The sequence below is a fragment of the Euprymna scolopes genome, chromosome 1, assembly GCF_053919585.1.
Source record: "Euprymna scolopes isolate OS-2025 chromosome 1, ASM5391958v1, whole genome shotgun sequence".
Lineage (NCBI taxonomy): Eukaryota > Metazoa > Mollusca > Cephalopoda > Sepiida > Sepiolidae > Euprymna > Euprymna scolopes.
The window spans coordinates 97,531,106-97,556,919 of record NC_136482.1 but is presented as its reverse complement, the minus strand read 5'-3'; the positions used below and the strand labels follow the sequence as shown (position 1 = coordinate 97,556,919).

General features: G+C 34.1%; 1 protein-coding gene across 2 annotated transcripts in view; it reads left to right on the top strand.

Annotated features, from left to right (window-relative positions):
* The window catches only part of LOC145255615 (uncharacterized), a 48,379-nt gene extending 36,864 nt beyond the window's left edge, over positions 1-11,515 (top strand). For both annotated transcript variants that reach the window (XM_080114241.1, XM_080114167.1), the window contains exons 9-11: positions 1,536-1,611; positions 2,828-3,205; positions 10,751-11,515. In XM_080114241.1, the coding sequence (XP_079970367.1) occupies positions 1,536-1,611; positions 2,828-3,205; positions 10,751-10,962 (666 nt within the window). In that variant the 3' untranslated portion in view covers positions 10,963-11,515. The remainder of the gene's footprint in view (positions 1-1,535; positions 1,612-2,827; positions 3,206-10,750) is intronic.
* Positions 11,516-25,814: the final 14,299 nt, after the last annotated feature.

Below are 25,814 nucleotides of genomic sequence, written 5' to 3'. Positions count from 1 at the left end.
ACCTTTCTAATAGTCATTTAGAAAAGAAAACCATGTAACATAAAATCTGAGGAACAAGCAATAATAACTAATGATTATTGTGAAATAGATTAATAATGTTCACACACGGAAAATCCAGATAGACAAACCTATTAACTTAAATATACAGCTCTGATTCATTTTCTAGCAATGAAAAACCAAAGGATGTTTATTGTTTAATAACTGTTGTCTCCTTATATTTTTCAATGAATCAATTTTTACTTGTGTTCAATTTATAAAATTGCAAATCAATTATATTGAAATCCAACATGAGTGTCCAAGAATAATTCCCAAATGATTCTGTTATATTAAAAACTAGGTATATCCAGGATCCATTATGTTTTTTGTAAATATTTTTACATTCATTCTATCACTATGTCTGAAAAAAAAAGAATTGATTCCTTTTTTTTTTTATTCTTATTAGATGACTATTTTAAGAATTTAGAAAATTTCTGGATCGAATTAAGTTTTTCTTTTTTTTTTTCTTTTTTTCTTTTATTTCTTTTTTTTTTGCATAAAATGTAGAGAAATACATTAGTCTATTAAAAATAATGTGGTTGATGAAAGTTTGGCTAGTAAGAATCAAAGTTTGATTTGTCATTAGGTAGAAGACTTAGTATCAACTGTAAAAAGAAATTTTTCCTGATTTTATAATTTGTAGTGTGACACATATGAGATTCAAGTTATAAAATTATTAGTCAAAAGATTTCAATATCTGCAAGGAGAAATTACACTGTTATTTGGTTAAAAAAACAACTATGATACTCCTGGAGATGGAGGTGTTAAGACTAAGGTGTTTTTAATGTCACTCCATGAATTGGATTATTCAGAATACTATTCTCATCTCGTGTTTTCTTTTCTTTTCTTTTCATTTTTTGTTTGTTTGTTTTTCACAACAATTTAATTGATGTAACCTCCAACCTTCTTTGTTGTCTGAAATGTGAAAATAACACTCAAGTTGAGAACACCATTACAAATAATACAAATTATCAATCGTCATTTAAAAAATTCAACATAATGTTCCTTCATAAAACTTTGTTTACTTCCTATAAAAATGTTTTTTTTTATTATCAGCTGCAAAGGTTATTTTAGGTTATTTCCGATGTATACACATAACATTCTAACCTCAAATAGGAAATTATATCAACTGCAAATTAGTCTCTAGTCAGTACTTAACTACATGGACTAATGACCTGGGTGTCCTCAAGTTTGAATCCAGTTCATTCCACAAAAAACGCTTTCATTTAGGATGTTTGCAACCTTCATGTGGTCCCTCCCGTAAGTACTTGATGTCTTTTTTTAAAAAGAATCCTGAATAGAAATAGATCAGGGAAACCAATGTCAACGATAGAATCTTCAAATTCAGACGATGTCATTGTTATGATTTAATTGGACACGTATGGATAGACACTGGCTATTAAACATTTGATTCATGAACATGTAACTAAATGTTTTTTGATTATACACTATGTATGAAATCTCATATTTTCTTTTATTTTTTAAATCTTTTTTACCAGATTCAAGAAGAAATTGATACATTCCTCTTTAAACTTGACATTAAACCTGAAGATTTAGAATCTCTTACAGTTGCAGGTAAGAAAAATGACTACATCTCGAAATAACAATCCCTAATTGCAATAAATAAAATTCTAATTGTATGCTGTGCAGGTTATTGAAAGATATTTTTATAATTTATTTGATTGAAAGATATATATAAGTAATTTCTATTTCAGTCACATAAATTATTTCGAGTTGAAAGAAAACACACACACACAAGCTAGATTATTTTGATCTCTTCACCAACGCCGTTTGTTCTTTACATAAGCAATAACAGTCCTTTGTTTTTCACCAACACCAAAACATATGTAAACGATGTGGTGTCCAAAATAAAAAGTCCCTCAAGCAAAGCAAAATCCATTTTCTTTTATAGTTTATTTCAGACTTCCAACAGCATCTAAATTGGCATATTTGCCCTCGCCTTTTCTCAAATGATTCTAGGTTCGCGTTTCCTTACAGTGGGCAGATGCTAATTGTAGTCGCTTATTTTTCTGTCTCTTGGCACCGTAACAACAGGAAGTAATAGTTTGAGAATATAAACATTTTGCAAGAAAAGTTAAAATTTAGTTAGATTGAGTTATCTTCCTTGACAATTTATTTTTTAAGATGGATGTTTGACTCCTTCAATTCAAAAGTGCTAAAATGTTGAAAACCTTAAATAAAAGACTGGAAGATACAAAATTTACATGATGCAGCAATTAATTCCTACTTCAGTTATGTAAATTATTTAGAGTTAAAAGACACACTCGAACTGGATTATTTTGTTCTCTTTATTAACAACAAATATGTTTGCTCTTCGCATAAGCAGCAGCTCCTCTTTTTATCAATGACAAAGCATGAGCAATGTAGTGTCCAAAACAAAAATCTCTTAAGCAAAAAATATGTTCTCTTTATTCTGCCATTTTGGACTCCCAGAGTGCCTAAATTTGTCTAATCATCATTGTCTTGTATCTAAATTATTCTAGGTTTGCATGCATCTATTTCCTTACAGTGGGCACATGCTAATCATGGTCACTTATTTTTCTGTCTCTCCAAACTGTTACCACAAAACAAACTACTTGTTTACTTCTATTAAAACTTAAAATAATTTTTTTTTGTCCTTTTTTAATTACTTATGAGGTAAGAAATTTTAACAATTCCGTTGTGAAACAGTACATTTATCTACTCTGAGTTTTTCGCTATACAAATTAAAAAGTATTAATCATCATAACATTTTTTTCCTTATATTTTACTGATCTTTTTTATTTTTAAGATTTACGGCACAAATTTGAAAAGAAAAAAAAACGGAAACTCAGTAAAGAAGAACGTAAAATATTTGTTGGTCAGGTCAGCGATCACATCAACAAAATATTTTCTGGAACTTCCCAAACTCATGAGGAAATCTCAGATGAACAACAACAAGCAAAACGAAAAAGAGTCGAACCCCCAACAATGGACTCGCATGGCAGACATTTCCAAAAATCCGAGGACAAGAAATGTCCTAATAATAACAATCAATCATGCACGGCAAAAGAAAGCAAGAAAAGAAATGTTGTTGACTATTTTAATGACACTTCAGACGAATCTGCTGATGATGATAAATCTTTTCCTCCGTCTGATCCAACCTTTTTCAAAACGAACATATTAAAAGGTAATGTTATTATTTTTAATTTTTATTTAAAACCTTATGTGGTCTAGAGTTGGCACAATATCACAATTTTAACTTTGATACGATACAATATGTTGCAGCACAAAAAAAAAAAAGGAAATTTAGAAAAACAGTGAATAGATGAGATTTGCACCCAAAATTCCTGGAACATAGAGCAAGAATTGTGAGATGAAGTTACATAATAACATGGAGAAAAAAGTGTATACCTCCAAGGCCACTGAAAGAAAACCTTTAGAATACTTCAATACTACCTAGAGGTGGGGTCCAGATAACCTCCCAGTAATTATAGTAGGAAGGAGAGTTTTTTCATATGTTTGTGAAAAACAGGTGAGGTTGAGAAAGATGATATTCAGGTTTCTTATAGCTATATCTTGCTTTCACCTTCTCTCCTAAATAAAAGAAACTCTCAAACAACCACCTAAAGGTAGGGGGACACCTTAAACCTATAGAGATGAGATCTGCACTCAACTTTCTCAGGATGTAAACCAAGTATTGGAAGATGATAAATATACATGAACAAAATATGTGGAAAAAAATTCATATCACCAGCGAACTTTTATATTAAGTAGAGGTGAGATTCGGATGAACACCCAGTAATTTTGGTGGGAAGGAGATTTTTATAATATGCTTATGGATGATAGGTTGATTTGGATTTAGTGGGAAGGAGATTTTTTATAACATGCTTGTGGATGATAAGTTGATTTGGTTTTGGGTGAGGTTTCGAATAGCTAGACTACCTCCATTATCAATATGGAGCAAAGGGCATTGGAGTTTAGCCAATACTCTTGACTTTGTTCAGATTTCAAAATGATGCATTTTGCTGTTTACTGCTACATCAACTCCAATTACAGAGAAAAATGGTCACCGACATGAAATTCTTGAAAAGTGTTGATAAAAGCTTCAAACAATATCCTGCTTGAAATCATACAAAGTGTGTGTGAAGTATCCTGTGTATCAGAAGTAGATCATAGTGGAGAATGCTGTAGTATTAAAAAAAAAAATGTCAATAATACCACTTGTAAATTCTTTTTCATATTTACTTGGGAGCCACCACTTATCAAGGCCTGAAGGCCACAAGGATAGGGGTTAATGAATAGAAGGTGGTTGTTAATAGTGTAAATTAGGTAGAATTTGATTATTTATAGGGACGCCTCAACAGAAACTTGTTTACATTGGGTTTGAAGGTTACTATTTTGTATTCAAACGGGAAGCAGGCCAGCGGAACAGTATTCCACAGACAGTCAGTTCTGGGAAAGGAGCTTTATTCATGGAGTCTGGATTTAGATTTAGGCACAGATAGAGAGTGGGGAAAATCGTATATAGTTGTTGTAGCTAGTAGGGTGTTTTTTTTTTGTTTTGTTTGTTTTTTATGAAAGTTTAGTAAGATGGGAGTTCAGTTGAGCACTTGTTATAAAAATAATGATAGACCAGAAACAGGCTCGCCAAGTCTCTTCTGTGGGGAAAGAGGTTGCAGAGAAGAGAAAAGGGCATCACCTACTAGGTTTTGAAGCTGGTTTTGAACGCTATCAAGGCTGGATAGGGTGCGCCAAGCAACTCCTGCCCTGCTGTGGCACCTGGCTCTTACACAAGCATTGGCAGTAGTGAGATACCTTCTGAAGCGGTAGTGATCCAACCATTTTTCCAATGATCTTGGCAACATATTTGATGCATGTGTTCCATTTCAGATCAGGAGTGAAGGTCGGTCTCACATGCTTATCAAGATATGGGTTTTTTCAAAATGATATCCATTCATTTCAATTGGAGCATGATAGATGTCAGAGCGATTATGAGGAAAGGAGAGAAGCTTGATGTATTAAAATTAACCTGACACCTTTTTCCCCATTGCACCATGTTCTCAATCAAAAAGATAGAATCAAAAAGATCTTGGTCATTATTGGCCTTTGAAGTGTTGCCATAGATTGTCATCTGCATAAATGTCTATGAATGTGATTCGGGAGATCATTGATGCAGATCAGAGAGTTGGATCCAGGGTGGAACCTTGAGGGACTCCAGCATTAATACTATGAGCTTCTGATTTCTGCCTATCAACAACTACTATTATAAGCCTATCAGAGAGAAAAGATTTAATAATGGAGAGGACATTTCCAGCTATTCCATAACTGGTGATCTTGTGAAGTAGACCTTTATATCATATTCTATCATGATATGTCAAGAGCTATTGCTCTAAAAATGAAGCCCCTGTTGAGAGATTCACTAATCCTATGTGATATAACAGTTAGTACATCAGCTGTAGATCTCACAGAAAGGAAACCGTATTGCATGTCACAGCATGTTATTTTTGCTGAGGTGGTTAATGGCTTTTCTGTTTATCACAGATTCTAGCAACTTACTTAGATGCACAGTAGACTGATTGGTCTGTACTCAGAGAGAAATGACCAATCTCCATAATTTATAAATACGGTGCAGACTGAGGAAGTTTTCCAGGGTGTTGGGAAGCATTTCTCCTTTAGGCAATGTTTAAACAGCTTTGTAAGTATGAGAGCTAGTTCCAGTTGAAGCTTTTTGAGCACTATGACAGGAATACCATCGAGACCAGTTGATTTACTGGGATCAAGGTTTTTGATAAGCTTGGCAACATCATGTAGAGATATTTGTATGTTGTATAGTGTGTTTTCAGACAAAATACGAGCGGTTAGAATTTGCTGCAAAAAAATACCCGATTAAACCCGGTTCTCCAACTTCCAACGTAGACCCCTACTACCATGTCTCCTTCTCCAACATCAGGGGTCTACGTTCTAACCTTCCAGAGGTTGAAACCCAATTACAGAAGACTAAACCAGACCTTTTATTTTTAAGTGAAACTGGCATTGGACAGGCTATTTCCCTAGAAGAGTTCGCAATTAAAGGATACTCTAACTTCTAAATCTGACCCCCAAGATCGCCATGGGCATGGAATATGTGTCTATATTAAAGATAGCTTTCCATATGGTAGGGACATCTCCAGAGAAGATCCTAACTTACCCTATATGTGTTTCCGGGTTGCTTTAGCTCACACTACTGCATTTATATTTACTCTCTATCGCCCCCACAACAGCGGAGTTACTATCTTTCAAAGCATATCTGAGAAAATTGACCAAGTCCTATCTGCTTATCCTTCAGCTAACATTCACGACGTATGTGGAGACTTCAATGTTCACAACGTCGAATGGTTGACCCACTCAAACAAGACCGATGATGAGGGGAGGTTCTGTCATGATTTCTCCATTGCCTATGACCTCACTCAGATTGTTCAGGAACCCACCCGTGTGCCCGACAATGACGGCCAGTATGCGAGCCTACTAGACCTTTTTCTCACAACTTGCCCTGAACTATGTTCAGTTTCTGTTCTGTCGCCTCTTGGATCTTCCGACCACTCTGTTGTATCAATTAAGATAAAAATGAAATGTAATAAGTCCTCAGATGTACCGCTCCATCGTACAGTATATCGATACACTAAGGCTGACTGGGATAGCTTCCGTACATTTATATCTGATCTACGTCTGCATTCCATGTTTAAAAAGGATGTGTCCTCTATAGTATTAGACCTGACGGAATGGTTAATTGTAGGTATTGACCGTTTCATACCCTCGAAAAAGTTTCAGCAAAAACCTAACAGCCAGCCATGGTTCTCTCCAGAATGTGCTGCTGCCATTGCGCACAGAAATCACTTTTTCCATTGTTTAAAACGTAATAGATGTACTGAGACTAAAGCCGCTTTCAGGACTGCCAGCAACCATTGTAAGAAAGTAATAAAGAACGCTAGAGAGTTGTATGCTCAATCTGTTAAGTCCAAAGTAGCTGAGCAGCGGCTTGGTTCCCACCAGTTTTGGCAAATAGCAAACAGAATCCTGAACAGAAGCGTGTGCTCCATCCCAACTATTATCAATGGTCCTGAGGTAATCTCGTCAGCATCAGACAAAGCCAAACTCTTTGTCAAGAATTTTGCAGCTAATTCTACCCTTTGCGACCAAGGCCACCAACCCCCAATATTTCCTCCTGTATCAGAAAACACGCTATGTGATATACGTATATCTGTACGTGATGTTGCCAAGCTAATCAGAAACCTTGAGTCCAGTAAAGCAACTGGCCCTGACGGTATTCCAATTATAGTACTCAAAAAACTTCAACCAGAACTAGCGCCCATACTTACAAAACTGTTTAAACGTTGTCTTAAGGAGAATAGTTTCCCATCTCCCTGGAAAATTTCATCAGTATGCCCTGTATTTAAGAATTCAGGTGATCACTCATCCCCCTCTCAGTACAGGCCAATAAGTCTCCTGTGCGTCATGAGTAAGTTGTTGGAATCTGTGTTAAATACAGAAGTAATCAACCATCTCAACAAAAATAACCTTCTTAGTGACACTCAATATGGTTTCCGTTCTGCTAGATCTACAGCAGATGTGCTTACAGTTATATCTCATAGGATTAGCAAATCTCTCGACGGAGGCCACCTTTCTAGGGCAATTGCTCTTGACATATCTAAGGCCTTTGATAGGGTATGGCATAAAGGTTTACTTCATAAGATCTCTAGCTATGGTATTGCTGGAAATGTCTTCTCAATTATTAAATCATTTCTTTCTGATAGGTTCATAAGAGTAGTAGTTGAGGGGCAAAAATCAGAAGCTCACAGTATTAATGCCTGTGTCCCTCAAGGGTCCATCCTGGGCCCAACTCTTTTCCTGATCTACATTAATGATCTTCCAAATCACATCCTTACATCATTTGTAGACATTTATGCTGACGACGCTACCATTTATGGTAGCACATCTAAGACAGTAAACGACCAAGTTCTCTCCAATTCTCTCTCCTCTGATCTTGAGCACGTAGTACAATAGGGGAAAGGAGTGGCTGGTTACTTTTAATGCATCTAAAACCAAGCTTCTCTCTTTACATCATCAACATTCTGATCCACATCTGGCATCAATTAAAATGAATGGCTCTCGTCTTCAGGAGGCCTCAAGTTTTGACAAGCTTCTGGGCTTGACCTTTACTCCTGATCTTAAATGCAACACGTACATCAAATCTGTTGCCAAGGCCGCTGGAAAAATGGTGGGATCTTTCTATCGATCCGGTAAATATCTCACTGCTGATGCTATTCTCTATCTATATAAGAGCCAGGTACGTCTAAGGATGGAATATTGTTGCCACATCTGGGCAGGAGCTGCTAGAAAGGACTTGTCCTGCCTTGATAAAGTTCAAAATAGACTTCGTGGCCTCGTAGGAGATGTCCTTTTCTCTTCCTTGCAACCTCTATCTCACAGAAGAGATGTTGCGAGTTTGTCTCTGATGTATCGTTATTTTCATGGAAGGTGTTCAACTGAGCTTCAATTTATGGTCCCCCCTCGCCAAACTTTCACAAGAAACACTCGTCTAGCTGTACACTATCAATAATTCCCCCCACTCTTTATCTGTGGCTAAACCTAAACGTAGATTCCATGAACAAAGCTTCTTTCTTAGAACTGCACGCCTGTGGAATTGTCTTCCGTTTTCCTGCTTTCCGGCTGACTACAATATGGTTGTGTTTAAGTCTAAAGTAAATAAGTTCTTGATGAGCCGTTCTATATAAGTTATCAAATTTACCAAATTTTCATTACTAATGATTACTATATTGTCCAATTTCTACTGTACACTCTTTAACCCTTATCCTTGAGTGGCCTCTTAGCCTTGATAAGTGGTGATGCCTATGTAAAAAAAAAAAAAAAAAGAAAAAAGTTCTTGACAAAAAGTTTTGCCTTGTCAGATGCTGACAAAATTACTTCAGGTCCATTGATGATGGTAGGGATAGAGGACACATTTCTGTCCACGACTTTGTTATTTGTCAAAGCTAGTGGAAACCAAGCCGCTGCTCAGCTACTTTAAACTTGATGTACTGAGCATACGGATCTCTTTCATTTTTTATTTTTCTCTTACAATGGTTGTTGGCAGTCCTAAAAGTGTCTTTGGTTTCACAACATCTATTACGTTGGAAACAATGGAAATAATGATTTCTGTGAGCAATGGCAGCAGCACACCCTGGGATGAACCACGGCTGACTGTTGGGCTTTTGCTAGAATTTCTTGGAGGGTATAAAACGGTCAATACCAACAATTAACTATTCAGTTAGGTCAGATACTATAGATGGCTCCTAATGGCCACCTATACTGCATGTCATAAGACTGTTTACCAGGTCTATGACATGCAGGATATGGCGCCCTTTTGCTAAGGGAGAGAGAAAGGAGGAGAGGATCATAGGTTAGTACTTGTGCATTTATGGACCGCACTGAAATAATAGCTACTTAGAAAGCCATTTTTAACATGGGGAGGAAAGGGCTTTGTTAATTATTGTATAAAATGTAATGTAAACAAAAGATACCATAAAATTGAATTTAACTTGAAATTCATATTTAAAGGATAGCATGATCTGCAAACTGCACAAGTATCTATAAGTGAAAGTAGCACAGTACAAAAGAAAAAGGAGGTGGAAGAAGTCAATTTTGTTACAGTGCTAACAACTAGGTAAATTATCTGGAAATAAAAAGGATTGATTGGTAATTAAAACACAAAAAGGAAACAAGAATTTCAGCAGTATTATACTTTTGGTAGCAAATATATTAACATGTAAGAAAAGGAAATACACTGTTTCAAACACTCAATAATAATTTAAGGATTTAACGGTGTGAAATTGAAATTATTTTTTAATAAATATTGCTATTCATTATAAATGAAAATTTTTTTTTTTTTCAAATTTTCTCAATAATAAAATATGCATCTTCAGGAAATTGGATGCCAAAAACTGTAATTGAACGTATAAACATCATTTTGACTTAACTTTAAACATCTAAAGTCATGCCATGGCATACAAGAGGAAAAAAAGAAGGGAAAAAAGAACAAAACAAAAGAACAACTCTCTAATTTCCTGAAGATGAATATTTTATTATTCGAAAATTTTGACAAAAAAATAAATAAAATAAAATTATATTTTCTATATAATATTATTGCAGACCAAAGTACTGTAAGTTTGCGACAACAACAGTTGTGTGTGTGTGTGTGTGTGTGTGTGTGTGTGTGCAATACAAATCGGTCTGATACCTGCATTAATCAGACTGAGCCACAGCAAAGCATGGCCGGGTACAGCTAGTTTTTAATAAATAGCAATATTTATTAAAAACAATTTCACACTCGTTTGGTTTTTCTAACCATTAAATCTTAAATATGTATTGTAAGATTTTAAAACGTGTATCAAACAAATTATCTAAGTATGGATTTGCCTTGCATTTATTCCAGAGGAAATTAGCTGCTTATGGTCAATGGAGTGAGCTTGACTTTGATAATATTAGAAATCTAATTTATAATTTCAAACATAAAAAATGAATCTAAAACAAAAAAAATGGATATATTAAAGTTTGTCTTGATTATTCCTTAAATGATTTTAATAATTTCAGAAAATTGGCTAAAATTTATTGATAAATACTAAACAAAATGCTAAGTATTAACATTTAAAATCTTTTTTTTTTTTTTTATGTAATGTTAATGTTTTGTCTGTTTCAGATCCCTCTGCTGATTCAAGGGATATAACTACAATCTCTCAGGTAACAAGTCCGAGTAGTTCTACAGAAAATGATGTGCAATTTAATTTAGAACTTGAAGATGAGAGTGCAGCATGTCCTTTATGTGCAGAAAGATTTCCTCTTGATGTGATAGAATTACACGCTAATGTTTGTGCAGACAGTCAACAATTTGATCTCTGTTATGATGTATGATGAATTTGAAAATAATTTTTAACTATCCCCTCAAATGTTTGGAATTGTTAGACCTAGGGCATTTTCAGAACCCTTTTATGTTAGCAGTTGAAGGGAATGATTTTAGCATGACACCATATTTAAAGTCCCTCAAATGTTGCCAATTGAAAAATAAAAATGTAGATTTCAATTGACTTAATCTCTATAACATTTTTGTTATAGAAAAAACATCCAAAACCTTTAAGTTTTATTTTGCACAAAATATAAACACCTCCTTTTTGTTTTTTAAAATGGAAATCGTCCCAGACAAAGCAAGACATTATCTAATATAAGAAGATAAAAAATGTTATTTCAAGATCAAAAACTAGTTAACAAGTTTTTGATGCATAGATTCGGACCCTGAAAAAAAGTAATTTTTCCTCTTTTGTCAAAAATATCGCTCCTGAAATGTGAGAACTAAAGGACAAAATACGGGAACTGAGAATTATGATGCTTTTTAAATTTAACGAAGTTAATTCTAAATATTAAACAAGTAATAAGTAATCTTTTGTATTAAAAAAAAAAAATAAAAAAACAATTTTTTTTAAAGATAATGGGACAAAACACTGCAACATGACAAGTACTTTCGTATTTTAGCACCAAAAATAAATTTAAATTGATTGGCAAAACTGAAAATGTAGCTTTCTGTTAATTATTTTACACATTTATATTCCCTTTCATACATTCTTTCCTTAAAGAAACAAATTTTCAAGCAAAAAGTTTACGGTACTAGTGCAGTTTGCAAACTTGGATGTATCTTGGTGTCTGCCTAGGTTTGTTTGCTTTGAACCTAATAGAAATCAGCAATAGTTAACCAGATCAGCTAATCAGAAAGCGGCAGCAAACGCAAATACCCAATGAAAAGCCATGAAAGTTCCAGACAACTTTTGGATAAATATTGGAAGATAATTTAAAAAAAAAAACAGGAAATTTGTTATTCCATGTAAATCATATGCCATAACACTACAACAAATCTAACCGTCCTTGACAAGCACTTATAGATGCCTGGACAAGTTGTAAACTATTGTTAACAAAAGTTACTAGCACATGAAATGAGTTGCAGGACTTGTGGCGTAAAATGCATCCTTGAAAAGCGAGCCTCTCTTACCGATGATTTCGCCTGACGGTGCACAAACACAGAATGCCAAAAATGGACCTTGTTGCGAACGGGCATGTTCTTCAAACAGTCTGGCCTGAAAGTTGGTCAAATCATAAAGATAATACGCCTGTAGGTACAAGAGATGATCACAAAGAAAAACATGATGAGAGTATGTGGGGGTGGACTCTGGACACACTGTTGCAGATTGGAAGAACTTCATAAGAGACATTTGCTAGGATTATTTCCTTAGGAATTCTCAGTAGATCAAAGACCTGGGCCATACAGTGGAGATAGACGAATCTGTCTTCAACAAGCGAAAATATAATGTCGGCAGACTCTTTGCACTGCTCTGGGTCTTTGATAGATATAACCCCATCGAGAAGGGTTTCTTGATCACTGTACGAAATTGCAATGCCAAAACCTTCCTTCCTATAAAAAAAAAATATATATTCTGCTGGGAACCATGGTCATATCAAACTGTTGGAAGGCATACAGCAAAATGGATGTAAAAGGGTTTAACCACCTAGTGGTGAACCGCAGTCTGTATCGCGTTCATCTAGACGTGAAGACTAGCACAAATTATGTAGAGCAAATGTGGAATGGGGTCAAACAACCCAACAGGAAAGAATGGAGAACCAGCTGGGGGCTTTTTGACAACTATTTTTTTTTTTTTTTTTTAGCTATGTTGAGACAAAAATTTGGAAATAATCCATTTGTCTTCATATTAAACTGCATCACAAAAAGCTACCCGGTTAGGGAGTTTCCTTTCATTTCTGCTTACTCTTCTCAGCCCTCTTTGCCATCATCTGCTGCTGATGTGCTACAGTCTACCTGCCCTCCTATGACAGTTTACTTTAATGAAACACCGAAATAACCGGTTGTTTACCCCATCCCAAAAGTCTTGAAACAAAAAAAAGTGTTTCCATTTAGTACAAAAATCTTGTACAAACATAGAAAAAATGTTCTAGTAATTAACTTTTATTAAAAAAAAAAAAAAATGAAGCCTCTTATATTTTTATTGCATGAAAAAGATATTAAAAATACTTTTCTTTGTTGTTTTTTTTTTTATTTCTACATTTTCTATTTCTTCTTATTTTTTTTTTGTTTTTTTAAATTGTAATTAATATCTGATGAATTTTGTTATTTTCTATTTTGGTAGCATTTGTAAGATTTGCTTGGTGATGCTCGGCATAATCTGGCTTTTTCCGTCAAGTTCCGGACAAACCTGAGTGGATGCTTAGATATGTCCAGTTCGCAAACTGTACTAGTACCAAGTTTACTTTTTAATCCCTAAAAAGCTATAAATTGTTCGTAAATCAGTTTGAATATAATATAGTTGAGGTAGGCTGAGAAAAAAATAATTTTTGTACTTTAAATTTTTGAAGTTAAAAAAGTTAAGTGTTAATTTTTTGTAAGAAAGTATGTTGTTTTTCTGAAATTTTTTTTTAATAGAAAAAATATTATTCAGGGAATTGTCAATTTGAAAATATACACATTTCTCTTTGTTTGAAAATGTCTGTGATTTGAGTGATGTCATATGGTGTTGTGCTAAACCCATTCCTTTTATGAGTTTACAGAACCCGGGTGCCGAATTCATACTTGATCTTTTTTTTTTTTTTTTTTCCTCAAATCTCTCTAAATAATCTTTGATCATCTTGGACATGACACTAGACTGCCTCATACATTTATGACCAAGGTATTTGTTTACTACATTCTACCGTATTATTTAAAATCAATTTTCCCTGACTCCCTTTTTTTTCTTTTTTTTTCTTTTTGTTTTTATCTTCTAATGCTCATTCATATAAACTACACTATCTCATTCTTTACTCGAGTGTCTGTGATGTGACACAAAATGTCATACAGTGTTAAGACCCTAATTTGGGAAAACGTGGAGTCACTTTATAGCTACCGTTACTTTCTGGTCCATTGTGATCTGGAGTAGTTGTACCTGTCAACGTTCCATCTACGGGTTAAACACAATTTATTGTCTACAGACACAAAAAATATATATATATACTTACTCGTACAAAACCAATATTTAAAGTATAACAGCTTTTACCAAAAATGTTATTTGTCTGCTATTAATTAAACTAGTGGGACTCCTTCATATGTAACATATTAATATTGGCATTCTGTAAATGTTCAACGTAAATTGAGATGCTCTGATATAACTCTTTTGTTAAAACTGCAAAAGTATTTATATAAGTTAGCACGGATGCCTGGCATAGCCCGGTCGTAAAGTATGCTTAAATATGATATTTTAATTCTTGCAGATTTCATATATATTATTAGAGTTAATGTTCTATTGATTTTTATATTTTATAAAGTTGCAATTTCAAAAATAAAAAAAATATATCCATATGACTTGGGTGCATCAACTTGAACTGAAACCAAAACTTATGAAAAAAAAAACATACATATATATATTTCATTAAATAAAATAGACGTTTTTGTCTATTAATTCTATTTTTGATCCTTTCCAACTTCCGAATAACAGTCTTCACTTCTGGCAGAAACTGGCTGATGTAATCACCATATTTATCATAAGTCTGAGTACTTTCCAATCCTTCAGGATTCATCATCAGTTAATTAATCTAACTGGTTTTGAACAATTTATAAAGTTTTTTTTTTTTTTTTTTTTCATTGGTTAATTATTTTATTTATCTTTTTATATATATATACTTCAGTTTCTTCAGTGATAATCGAAACCAAAATGTATGAAGAATTCTTGATAAAATTACTACTAGAAATGGAAGTCCATAACAATTAAACGAGTCGAGTCATTTGTATGTAAGCATGACACACAAAATAACAAACGCGATCTAATTAATTAATATTAACATAATTTATTAGAAATTTTTAGTTGATTCAGATTACAATTTGAAAACCTACAATATGAAGTCATGAAATAATCTCATTTATTATTCATTGACTGGATAAATAAGCTGTTTTTTTTTTCTGTCTTCTAATATTAGGCTCAGTTTTTAATTTTTGTCCCACTTATCAAAAATAAACTTACAAAAATATTGTGAACACGTTGGTTAAAAATAAGTTATACTTTTTTCCAAGTTAGGGGTAAATATCTGAAGGATATATGATCAAGTTTCAAGAAGCTTTCATGGTTTCAAAAAATTTGATGATTAAAGCCTTAACTTGTTTTCATACGGCTAATGCGTTTTAGGGTTCTGGTGCCCTTTATGTTTATCAACTTATCATCTAGCAGCAGTTTTTATTTGGTTTGGGGATTATATTGTTTACACAAGTTTTTTTTTTTTTTTTTATGTAGCTAGAAAATGTTCTGGGATGTTTTTTAATAATACTGGTTGTATCGTTACCTTAAGAAAGCTACATTTGTGTAGGCTTTAATGACCCCTCCCCCTATAGTCCCAATTTAGATGTACAGAGATGTAGGTGAACAAGAAATTGATATCCTGTAAATGTTCCTGAGTTAATTTTGTCCATGACATAATTGGGTGACTTACATCTATGCAGTTCTCTTTTTCACCAAAGAAATGACCTTGTAATTATTTGTCTTTCACACAATTTCTTCTCTGAAATTTAAAGCAAACTATGATGCCTGTAGTGAGACATGATAATCAACCCTTTTTTCTCATTGTTGAAATCCACTGCTGTGTTGGCAAGGGCCTGTTTTTTTCTTTCACCCATTGTTTACCCTGCTTACTAGTTTGAAAAACTGGCCTTTTCCTCTCTGTCTGGGAACTTCTGACTCTTTGTTTGAAATTTATAATGTAATCTCAAAATAGGAGAACATGTGCTAACAAGTCTCTTATTATAATTTCTGCGTTTAGCGGGCAAAATATGTGAATATAATGTAAACTTATTGCAATGTGTTTAATTGTGAGTGTGGTTTGGTATCCAAATGATTTTCTTTTCTCAAGGTATAAGTGGGTTAAATGTGTATGACTAGTGACTTCTTTCCTGTTTAGTTCCTTGCTTTCTCATTTTTTTGCATTATTTTGTATTTGTTGTTGACAAATACGTTCTAGTAATCTTCCCATTTTTCTGTTGTGTATGTATCCGTGTGGGTTTTAAGATCTGAGTAGGGAATTTTATATATATAAAAAAAACATGATGTTAAAAAAATTGGAAAAACCAAAAACAGCGAACGAACGTAAAAAAAAAAAATGAATGGCGAAAAGCAGAAAAAAATGGCATAAATAACCCCTTTTCAACTTGCAATCTTAAGATAACAACTGATGACAGCGTATTTATAAGTGTGTGTGTCTGTGGTGGTGGGGGGGGGGGTAAACTAAAGAATAAGCGAAGTAATAACCCTGTTTAAATTTAAAAAAAAACAAAAAAACGTTGCCCGGGTGTTTGGAGGTGTAAAAGAGAACAAAAAAGTTTGGGTAGGGAGGTAGGCTCGAGGCTAAGGCGGAAAAAAAGTCTGACACTGTTACCCCCACCCCAAAGAGACATACAACTGAGCACAGACAAAATTAAACTTTTAAAAAGACCACAGGTGGTTTCGACTAACATCAACGTTTTCTAGGTCAAACATGACGTCATTGTCGTAGTAGCAGTAGGAGAGAAAATGAAGGAACGATCTTTTTGCTACCCCTCTTTGTAGAAAAGGGTCCAGTTTAGGGTGAAGGAATTAATGTTTTTGGCCAATTTTTCGATATTTGTCGTCCAAGATGTCAAGCTTCAAAATGATACTGATCTTGTGAAAATCCATCGCCTCTGTCAAAAGTTTTTGCGAGACATACAAACATACACATTTTTGCTTTTATATATGTAGACTGGGGGGGCGGGGTACCCGGCGTTGCCCAAGTGTTTGTAGGTGTGTGGTTGTTAATGAAAACCTAAGAATAATTGAAGTAAAAAAAGAAAACAGAAAGCGGGGGGGTACGAAGTAGGAAAAAAAAACGTGATGCATTTGTCGATGTCTCCACCGCCCCACTGGAAGTTGAGAACGTTGAAATTAAGCAAACTTGAAAAGAAAAGATGACTTGCAAAAACCGACCACTCCTTCTATAAAACTGCCCAGTTGAGGGTGAATGAATTCATGTTTCTGGCTAATTTTTCGATATTTGTCGTCTGAAGTTCACTCTGGCTCACTCAACAGCTGATGAAAATCAGGAAAGGTTAGTCAAGCATTCCTCAATTCTTTTACAAACACACTGTTTTTAGTTATTCTGTTTTTTTGTTTTGTTTTTATAAATTGAAAGAAATAAAAAAATTAAGGTTAGGTTAGATACATGTTTGCGATTTCATTTTTTGTATTTCTATGTTTTTCCTATTTATCTTTATAACACAGGTACCCGGTGTTGCCTGGGACCATCAGAACTATAACAGGTGAAAATTGTAACAATGTATATCTATTTTATATTCTCAATTACTGTTATATCCTGGTTCAACGGTATATAATAATATGACAGAATATGCCGAGTGGGATGCGTAACAAAAAGAAGGTTTATTAGTACTTCGCAATAATATAAATACAAAATGGCTACTTGCTTTTGAAGTTAGATAAATGTAAATGAAGATAAAGAAAAAGGAACTTAGCGTGTGAGAGCTAAACGCTCGTCCCTGGGAAGCTTGGTTAACCGGAGTACACTTGTAGAGTGTAAGATGCGAGACTGGTAGGACGCAAGGCTGCAGGGCAAGACTGCAAGACTAAAACGTAAGACTAGACTGCAAACAAGACAAGACGATCCTACCTTTAAATGGTAGCTTTTTTATATACTGTTTTGTATCCGGTTCAATACGTAGGTATGTTCCTTATAACACCTCCCCCTGAAGCTCAAATCTTCCCAATTTTAGCTTTAATACCGCTTCTGTTTAGGATCAGGGCTTAAACGCCTGACTACTTTCCTTTTACGTGTGCTTTTCCTTTTGGTCAGAGTTTCCTGCGGTAAAGAATTACGTCCAACCCGTATTGTAGGCTCAGGGGATACATGCATGGGCCGTGTATACGCACCGGTTTTGGAATGTCAAATGTGTCACACAACGTTTCCATTGGGATTTCCTCTGTATTTTCCAAAATTCTGGAACGGATTTGATTAATATGTCTTTTACCGATAAAACTTGGGCCTTGAATAATATAGACCATGTTCCCAATTCTTTTCTTAATGATACCGTCCACCCAATGATTTTTCCCATTTTGAAAATTTTTAAAATAAACTTTATCTCCTGAGGAATAGCACTTTACATTAAAGTTTTCTTTTCTAGCAACTTTCTTTTTATCCGGTAGGAGTCTATCGAAAATAGATCTAATTTTTCTGGCGAACATAAGTTCTGCAGGGGATGAATTTACATTATTGTTTGGATTCGGGGTTACTCTGTAAATCGCTAGAAATGTTTGTATTGTTCGCTCATCTGTGTCAATGTTCATGTTTTTCTTTAATGCCAACCCATTCGACCTAGGATGGTAAATAGGTGTCTTGATGTGTTGTATATCCAGTGAGTTGCAGAATTCTTTAAATTCGTAATCTGTGAATGCTGTACCATTGTCATTCACTATGGTCTTTGGTACACCAAACCGGCTGAAAATTTTGTCAAGTGCACTTACAGTGTTCCTTGATGTTGGATGTCGGATCTTGAACATCTCTGGCCATTTGGAGAAAGAGTCCACTACAATTAAGTAAAAAAAAAAACATTTAGGGGTCCGGCATAATCAATATGCAGACGTGACCAGGGCAAGTCCATCTTCAGCCATGGAGCCGTTTTTACCGAAGGATCTTGGGCTGCTAACTGACATCCTTTGCACACTTTGACACAGTTTTCCACCTCTTTATCAATACCAGTCCAATACACGTAACCTCTAAGTAGGGATTTCATCCTTGAAATGCCAGGATGACCTGTGTGATATTCCTTTAGCATTTTTCTTCGTAATACCTGTGGAATTACGATTCTATCAGGATACATGAGTACATCTTCGTAAATGGAAAAAGGTGTAATTTGTCCTACTTTTTTATTTCTTTCCGTCCGTCCTACTTGATTTTTCATTTTCTTTATGAAAACATCTTTTTCAGCTTCTCTTTTAATCTCTTATAGAGTTACCGGGAGGTCACGGATCATATTGCACATTGAATTTGAGCATTTGCTTTCATCTTTAAGAGCTGCAATTACCGTCTCTTCGAAACTTTCATTTCTTTTTTGAATCAACCTTGACAGTGCATCCGCATGTCCTAGCTTTTTTGATGACACATGCTCCATCTTAAACTGATAGTTTAAGAGAGTTACAGCCCATTGCTGTAGTCGGTTTGCAATATGCGTAGGAATGTCTTTCTTCGATCCAAATATTGTGATTAACGGTTTATGATCCGTCTGTAATATGAAGTTTCGTCCATGAAGAAAACTGTTAAACTTTTTGACTCCAAATATTATCGAGAGAGCCTCCTTTTCAATCTGGCTGTAGTTTTTCTCAGCTGCAATCAAAGTTCTTGACGTGTGAGCGATTGCTTTTGTTGTTCCATCCTCATACTTATGAAGTAATGCAGCACCAACTCCGTAATCACTGGCGTCTGTTGCTAGTACCATCTCCTTTTCTGGATCCAAATGCGCTAATCCCAGATCTGACAGTAGACATTTCTTAATTTTGTGGAAAGCAGATTCACATTCCTTTGTCCAATTCTATCTACTGCCTTTTTTTAGTAGCTGAAGAGAAGCTCTCAAATTATGCACATTAGGGATGTATATCGCATAATATTGTACCAATCCCAAATATGATTAGTTTTGGTAGTGAGTCTGAGGCAGGCATCTTTTCGATTGCTTTGGTCCGTTGTGGATCTGCCCTTCGTCAATTATTTGACCCAGGTATTTGATCCTTTCCATGAAGAAATTGCATTTCTCTGGACTCAATCTGAAACCAAAAACCTCTATTCTCTTAAGTACTTCGCTGACGTGCTTCTTGTGCTCTTGCAAATTACTGCTCTTTATTAAGACATCGTCAAGGTATACCATTGCAAATTCCAACCCTGCGAGCATCATATCCATTATCTGTTGGAAGAGAGCAGCGGCAACCTTTAAGCCAAAAGGAAGCATCTTTAGCTTGAAGATACCCTTATGCGTGTTAATGCACAGGTACTTTGAGCATTCATCATTGACCTTGATTTGCAAGTACGTGTCCGAGAGGTCTATCTTGGGAAAAATTTTTTCCTCCGTTTAGTTTTGAGAATAGATCTTCTGCCGATGGAAGGGGGATAATTGTGGTCCTTTAAACAATCATTCAGGCCTGTTGAGAAATCAGCACAGACTGATTTTGTTATTCTTTTTCTTCACATATACAGTCGGGCTGGCCCAATCCGTATGGTCAACTTTTTTAATGACATCTAACTGTTGAAGTCTCTTCAACTCCTTCTCGATTGCGTCCATCGATGAAAAAGGTACATCTCTTTTAGGTCTGAACACTGGGGTACATCTTTCTGCACTTCAAAATTTGTCTTCTATTTTCACACAGTGTCCAAATCCTTTGGCAAAAACTCTTGGGAATTCTGCTTTTACATCGCCAGGAAGCCTTCCACTTTGTTCAATTTCTCTGTATTCAACCTATTACAAAAAGAACTAACTGATCGTTCCCATAAGTTAAACAGGACAAACCAATCCACTCCAAATAGACTTGTGTTCCTTCCTGGTACCACGTACACTTTGGACTTGTGTGTCTGACCACCAGATTTCACGTTGCACCTCAGTTCTCCTTTGAATTCCAACTTTTTGCCGCACACGCTCTTCACCATCTTGCTAGTTTCCATTAGTTCAGGTCGACCGATCCTTCTCCAGATATCTTCATCTATGATGCTGATGTCCGCACCACTATCCAGGAGTAATGTTACAGGATGTCCAGTTATGTGAACATCGACATACTTGCGCATTCACTTTGTCGGTCCTTCGCTTTTTCTTCTGGTCACAGTACGTTGCCTTGTGGCCTCTGAATCCACATTCGTAACATATCCTATTCCTGGACCAGCAGGTCTTTTTGGTGTGTCTCGTACTTCCTCAGCATTCACAATTTTGGTCCTTGTGCATTCTGGGGGTCTTTTGTTCTTGGGTCTTGTACGTTCTACAGGTCCTTTGCCTTTTTACATGTTATACCTTGTAAACGCTTTTTTCTTCAATGCGGGTGTTGTCTCTCTTGATATTAATGAGACGTTGACATTCTTCGGTAACATTTTGTAAAGTTATATTTGGGTCCGATTCCATAATTGTCAGGATCCAGAATCTGATATCTTTGTCCCTTGGTGCTGTGAGTCCCTGCACAAAGATTAAACATTTAAATAAATCTGCAGAAATTTTATTTAATTTAAATGATTCACATAAACTATTTACAGTACAATCATACTCTAGATAATCTTCAGATTCTGATTTCTGTAAATTTAAACATTTATATTGAGAGTCTATCTTTTATCAAATATTCTAGATAAAGTATTAATTGTCTCTTCAAAGGTTACTTCTTCTGGTTTTTGGGGTAAAATTAAGTTAGCATATTTGGTGTTTCGTCAGTACCCAGTTTTTGAAGTAACAGCGTAACTTTTTCTTCGTCGGTCCAGTCCGAACATATCTTTATAAAAAATGTTTCATACCTTCTATAGTATGCTGGAAATGTAACGCCAGTATCGGGAGAGTAGTGAAATTCCGACAAAGAGTTTGAAATACCCTCTGCAGAAAAATTCATTTGTTTCTTAGTTGTCAAGGTTTGAATTAATTTTTCCAAATTCTTTTGTTGAGTCAACATTTGGCGGTGAAGTATTTTTGTTCTTGTTGTGCCTCTAAAGTATTTTGTGTCATTTCTTGCTGTTGTTGTAGCTGTTGTTGCACTAAGAATTGTTGTCATTTTTGACTGTTCCTGAATGCTAAGAGTTAGCACCTTCGTCAACTCAGCCAATTGTTTCATTTTAGCTTAAAAAATGTCTTTCCAAAATTTACAACAATGATTCTACAAACTGTTTTTCAACAAAAATACGGTTGCACGTGAAAAAAAAAAAATTATAACAATAGTCTCTGTTTTGTTTAGAGAAAAAGAATTGTAAGAGTTCTTTCTTTTCTTTCGAAAAACTCGTAATCCTATGGTGCCAGGTTCGAATTCAGTTTGCGTTTTCCAAATATTTTTTTGTCAAAAATATAAATAAAGTTCACTTTACCTTGAATTTGTTATGACAATATCTTTCAAGTACAATTTTATTACCTTTCCGTGAGTTCTTATCGGAGAAATCTGTAATGTCCACTACTTTATGTAGGAAAACTCGAATAGTTCTTTGTTGCACGTGATCCTAATGATAGTTCAGTAACAAAATCCTTGTAAATTTTTGTCAAAAAATCATTGAATAGTACACAGTCCTTTTAATACGGTAATTTATCTCTGTTAAGAGATAAAGAATCGTCTTCGTTCGCAAACTGTTATATCCTGTTTCAATGGTATATAATAATATGACAAAATACGCCGAGTGGGATGCGTAACAAAAAGAAGGTTTATTAGTACTTCGCAATAATGCAAATACAAAATGGCTACTTGTTTTTGAAGTTAGATAAATGTAAATGAAGATAAAGAAAAAGGAACTTAGCGTGTGAGAGCTAAATGCTCGTCTCTGGGAAGCTTGGTTAACCGGAGTACACTTGTAGAATATAAGATGCGAGACTTGTAGAACGCAAGGCTGCAGGGCAAGACTGCCAGACTAAAATGTAAGACTAGACTGCAAACAAGACAAGACGATCCTACCTTAAAATGGTAGCTCTTTTATATATTGTTTCGTATCCGGTTCGATACATAGTTATGTCCCTTAGAGCAATTACTTTCACTTCATTCATTGATTTAAAAAAGATGTTAGAAATCCATTTGCAGTGAGCTTCCTCAATCAAGTAATAAGCAACAAAAGATTTTGCCTAAATCACTTAAAAAGGATTGTATTACTATATATAGCTTGTAATATTTGTTTATTGGTTGTTATAACTGACAAAGTTGATACAAATATTGAGAGGAATATTTTATTTTCTTAGTTTTTACATACTTTTAGAATTCTGTGTCTGCTCTTCGCAGGACAACGTAGAAGCCTGGAGACTGTCCAATCCTTTTTAGGTCAATCATCGGTCAAAGAGAGAGAGTGTGGGTGAGCGGGCAGCAACAGCAGAAGAGAAAAGGGAATAGATTTTTGGGTATCTTGGTTAGTTGAGTTCTTTTAGAGAAAGAGAGGATTAAAGAAACAATGTCTTTTCTTCATGGTAGTAGTATGTGGCCTGAGGTCACTTAGGTTCACTCCTACAAGCTTATAGACTGGTTTCTACATTATTAAATTATAACATATCTGCTCTATCTAGAGAATTGAATACAAATTTAGCAACTACTGAGATTCAGCTAGTTTATCGCACCAGAGTTTTTTCAAATAATTGACTGAAGCCAGAAACATGAATTCGTCAAAAAGGGTAATGAACTTGTTTGTCTATCAATACCCTAAAATTGATTTTTTATCCAGAATTTATCACTTCCAAGGAAAAATCTAATGAAAAAAAAAAATAAAAATAAATAAATAAACAAAGTCATATTTGAATTAGAGATTTTATTTCAATGCACTTTTATTATGTTAATAATATTAAAGAAGGATTTTTGACATAAAATTAACAATGCCTAAAAAAAAAGGATCTGCACCACTTGATGATGTCAATCACAAAATCATTTTGTTCAAATGTGACATTTTAGTAAAAAAAACAACAAAATTCCTCATTTTGATTAACACAATATTTTGGCTATAGTTATATAAAATAATTAAAAACAAAATTCAAAGTACACTGATTATATTAAGAAGTAAAAGTCACTTAATTATTTAATTAGGAAAACAGAATCAGATTGTCTGAAATAGAAGATTAAATTAGAAAATGTTTTTAAAATCCACGAGTTGTGATAACCAAAATGTTGTGGAGCTTTTTTTCTTTTCAAACTATAAAAGTAATGAAAGGTTTGTCATGTCTTGGTGATTGTCATCGTCAAAATCCACCCCCGAAGAGTGCTCTAGTTTTGCTTCTTAGGAATAGGTATCCAGAAATTTGCACGAGTAATGTAATTGTATTAAAATCACTTAACTTTAAATGGTAAAAGCAATTGCAATTTCTGCTTATTCTGCCCAATATAAACTGAAGTAAACCAACGTTGTTGCAAAATAAAACTAAATTTAGGGTTAGTGTAAAAAGCAAAGAAAAAGTTCAGTTTGTATTGTGTTCCATAGAATTAGTCATCATATGTCAGCATCGAGTTTGTTTAGTGAAAATTGAAATTTATGGAATAATTACCAGACTTTTCTCTGATACCCGTTACAAAAAAGTACATCTCTGTTTTTCAAAAAGCACTCCCTGGATCCCCTGCACCACCCTAACAGAAAAACACAAAAACCAAAAAAGAAACTTTATTCTTCAAAAATTTCACACACATTGTTTTAACTTATGAAGAAATCCACTACTCATGTCAAAACACTGCTCAGAGAAGTTTTCCGTTTGAGTATAAATTCTTGGTAGAATGTTATTTTCTGTACAAAAAAAATAAAATAATAAAATTAGATAAAAGTGAATTATGTATTAAACCAAAGGTATATATAGAAAAAAAAAATTTTAAAAATAGTAAATAAATCAATGTAATTCCAAGATCCTCATTTTTTTTTTATATAAATAAGAGAATGGTTGTTTGATGAAATAGGTAAGAAACTTACCCTAAAATTTTCCTATAGCTATGTAAAAATGTTGCTCATATAGAAATTTCAGTGGACTGTACAATGATCTGGTTTGCTTCTTATTAATCTAGTCAAAATTGTAAATGAGAAAACGCTAGTAAATAAATAGCAAATCAATATAATCTCAAAAGCATTTCATACAAGGTAAAAAGCTTACTATGAAAATTTCCTCTTTGTAAAATTAGAAAAGTTCATGCTGAACAATGTTAAATTAAAAAGAAGTATAATTCTAAACTTTTTTGTTTGAGTAGAAAAAGAGTTCTGTAATGGAGTGAAATTAAAGATGAAATTAGAGAATACATTGTTCCAATCCAAGAGTGATAATAACCAAAATGCTGTGGCAAAAATGTTATACTTACCAACAAAGTTTTTCCTGCTTAAAATATGAAAGAAATTAAACGTTTACAGCAATATCTCATTACTATTTTGTAATCAAAATCTGAACCAGTGATGTAATAGAGTTGAAATCACTCCTAACTTTGAATTTCTGTTTATAGTACACAATATAAACTGAAGTAAACCAGCTTTGCAAAACAAAACTAAAACTTAATCGGGTGTTAGTGTTAGTGTAAAAAGCAATGAAAAAAGGTTCAGTTTGTATTGTGTAGATTGTTCAGTGAACTTACCATATGCCAGCATCGAGATTGTTTAGTGAAAATTAAAATTTATAATATTAGTACCAGTTCTCAGCCATTGCTAAAAAGTACAATTTCAATTTGTTTCATTAAACATTCATCTGATATTATTTAGTGAGGATTCTGAGAGAAAGATTTAAATATGTGAAGTAAAAGGCTTTTTCCTGGATTTAAAGAAGCACTCTTTGGTTAGAAAAAAAAAATAACTAAATATAATTGGTTTAAATTAGAAAAGTCAAATAAAAACATCCACAAACTTTATAAAATGTTTTCACTCACTACACACAAGGGGGGGAAAAGTCATAAAATAAATTATATTGAAATTAATATAACCATCATATGACTTTAGAAATCTTTAGCCTTTATTATTTACTACATATGCTATAATTATATATAAATGTTAGTGAAGTATGACTTTCTATTAAT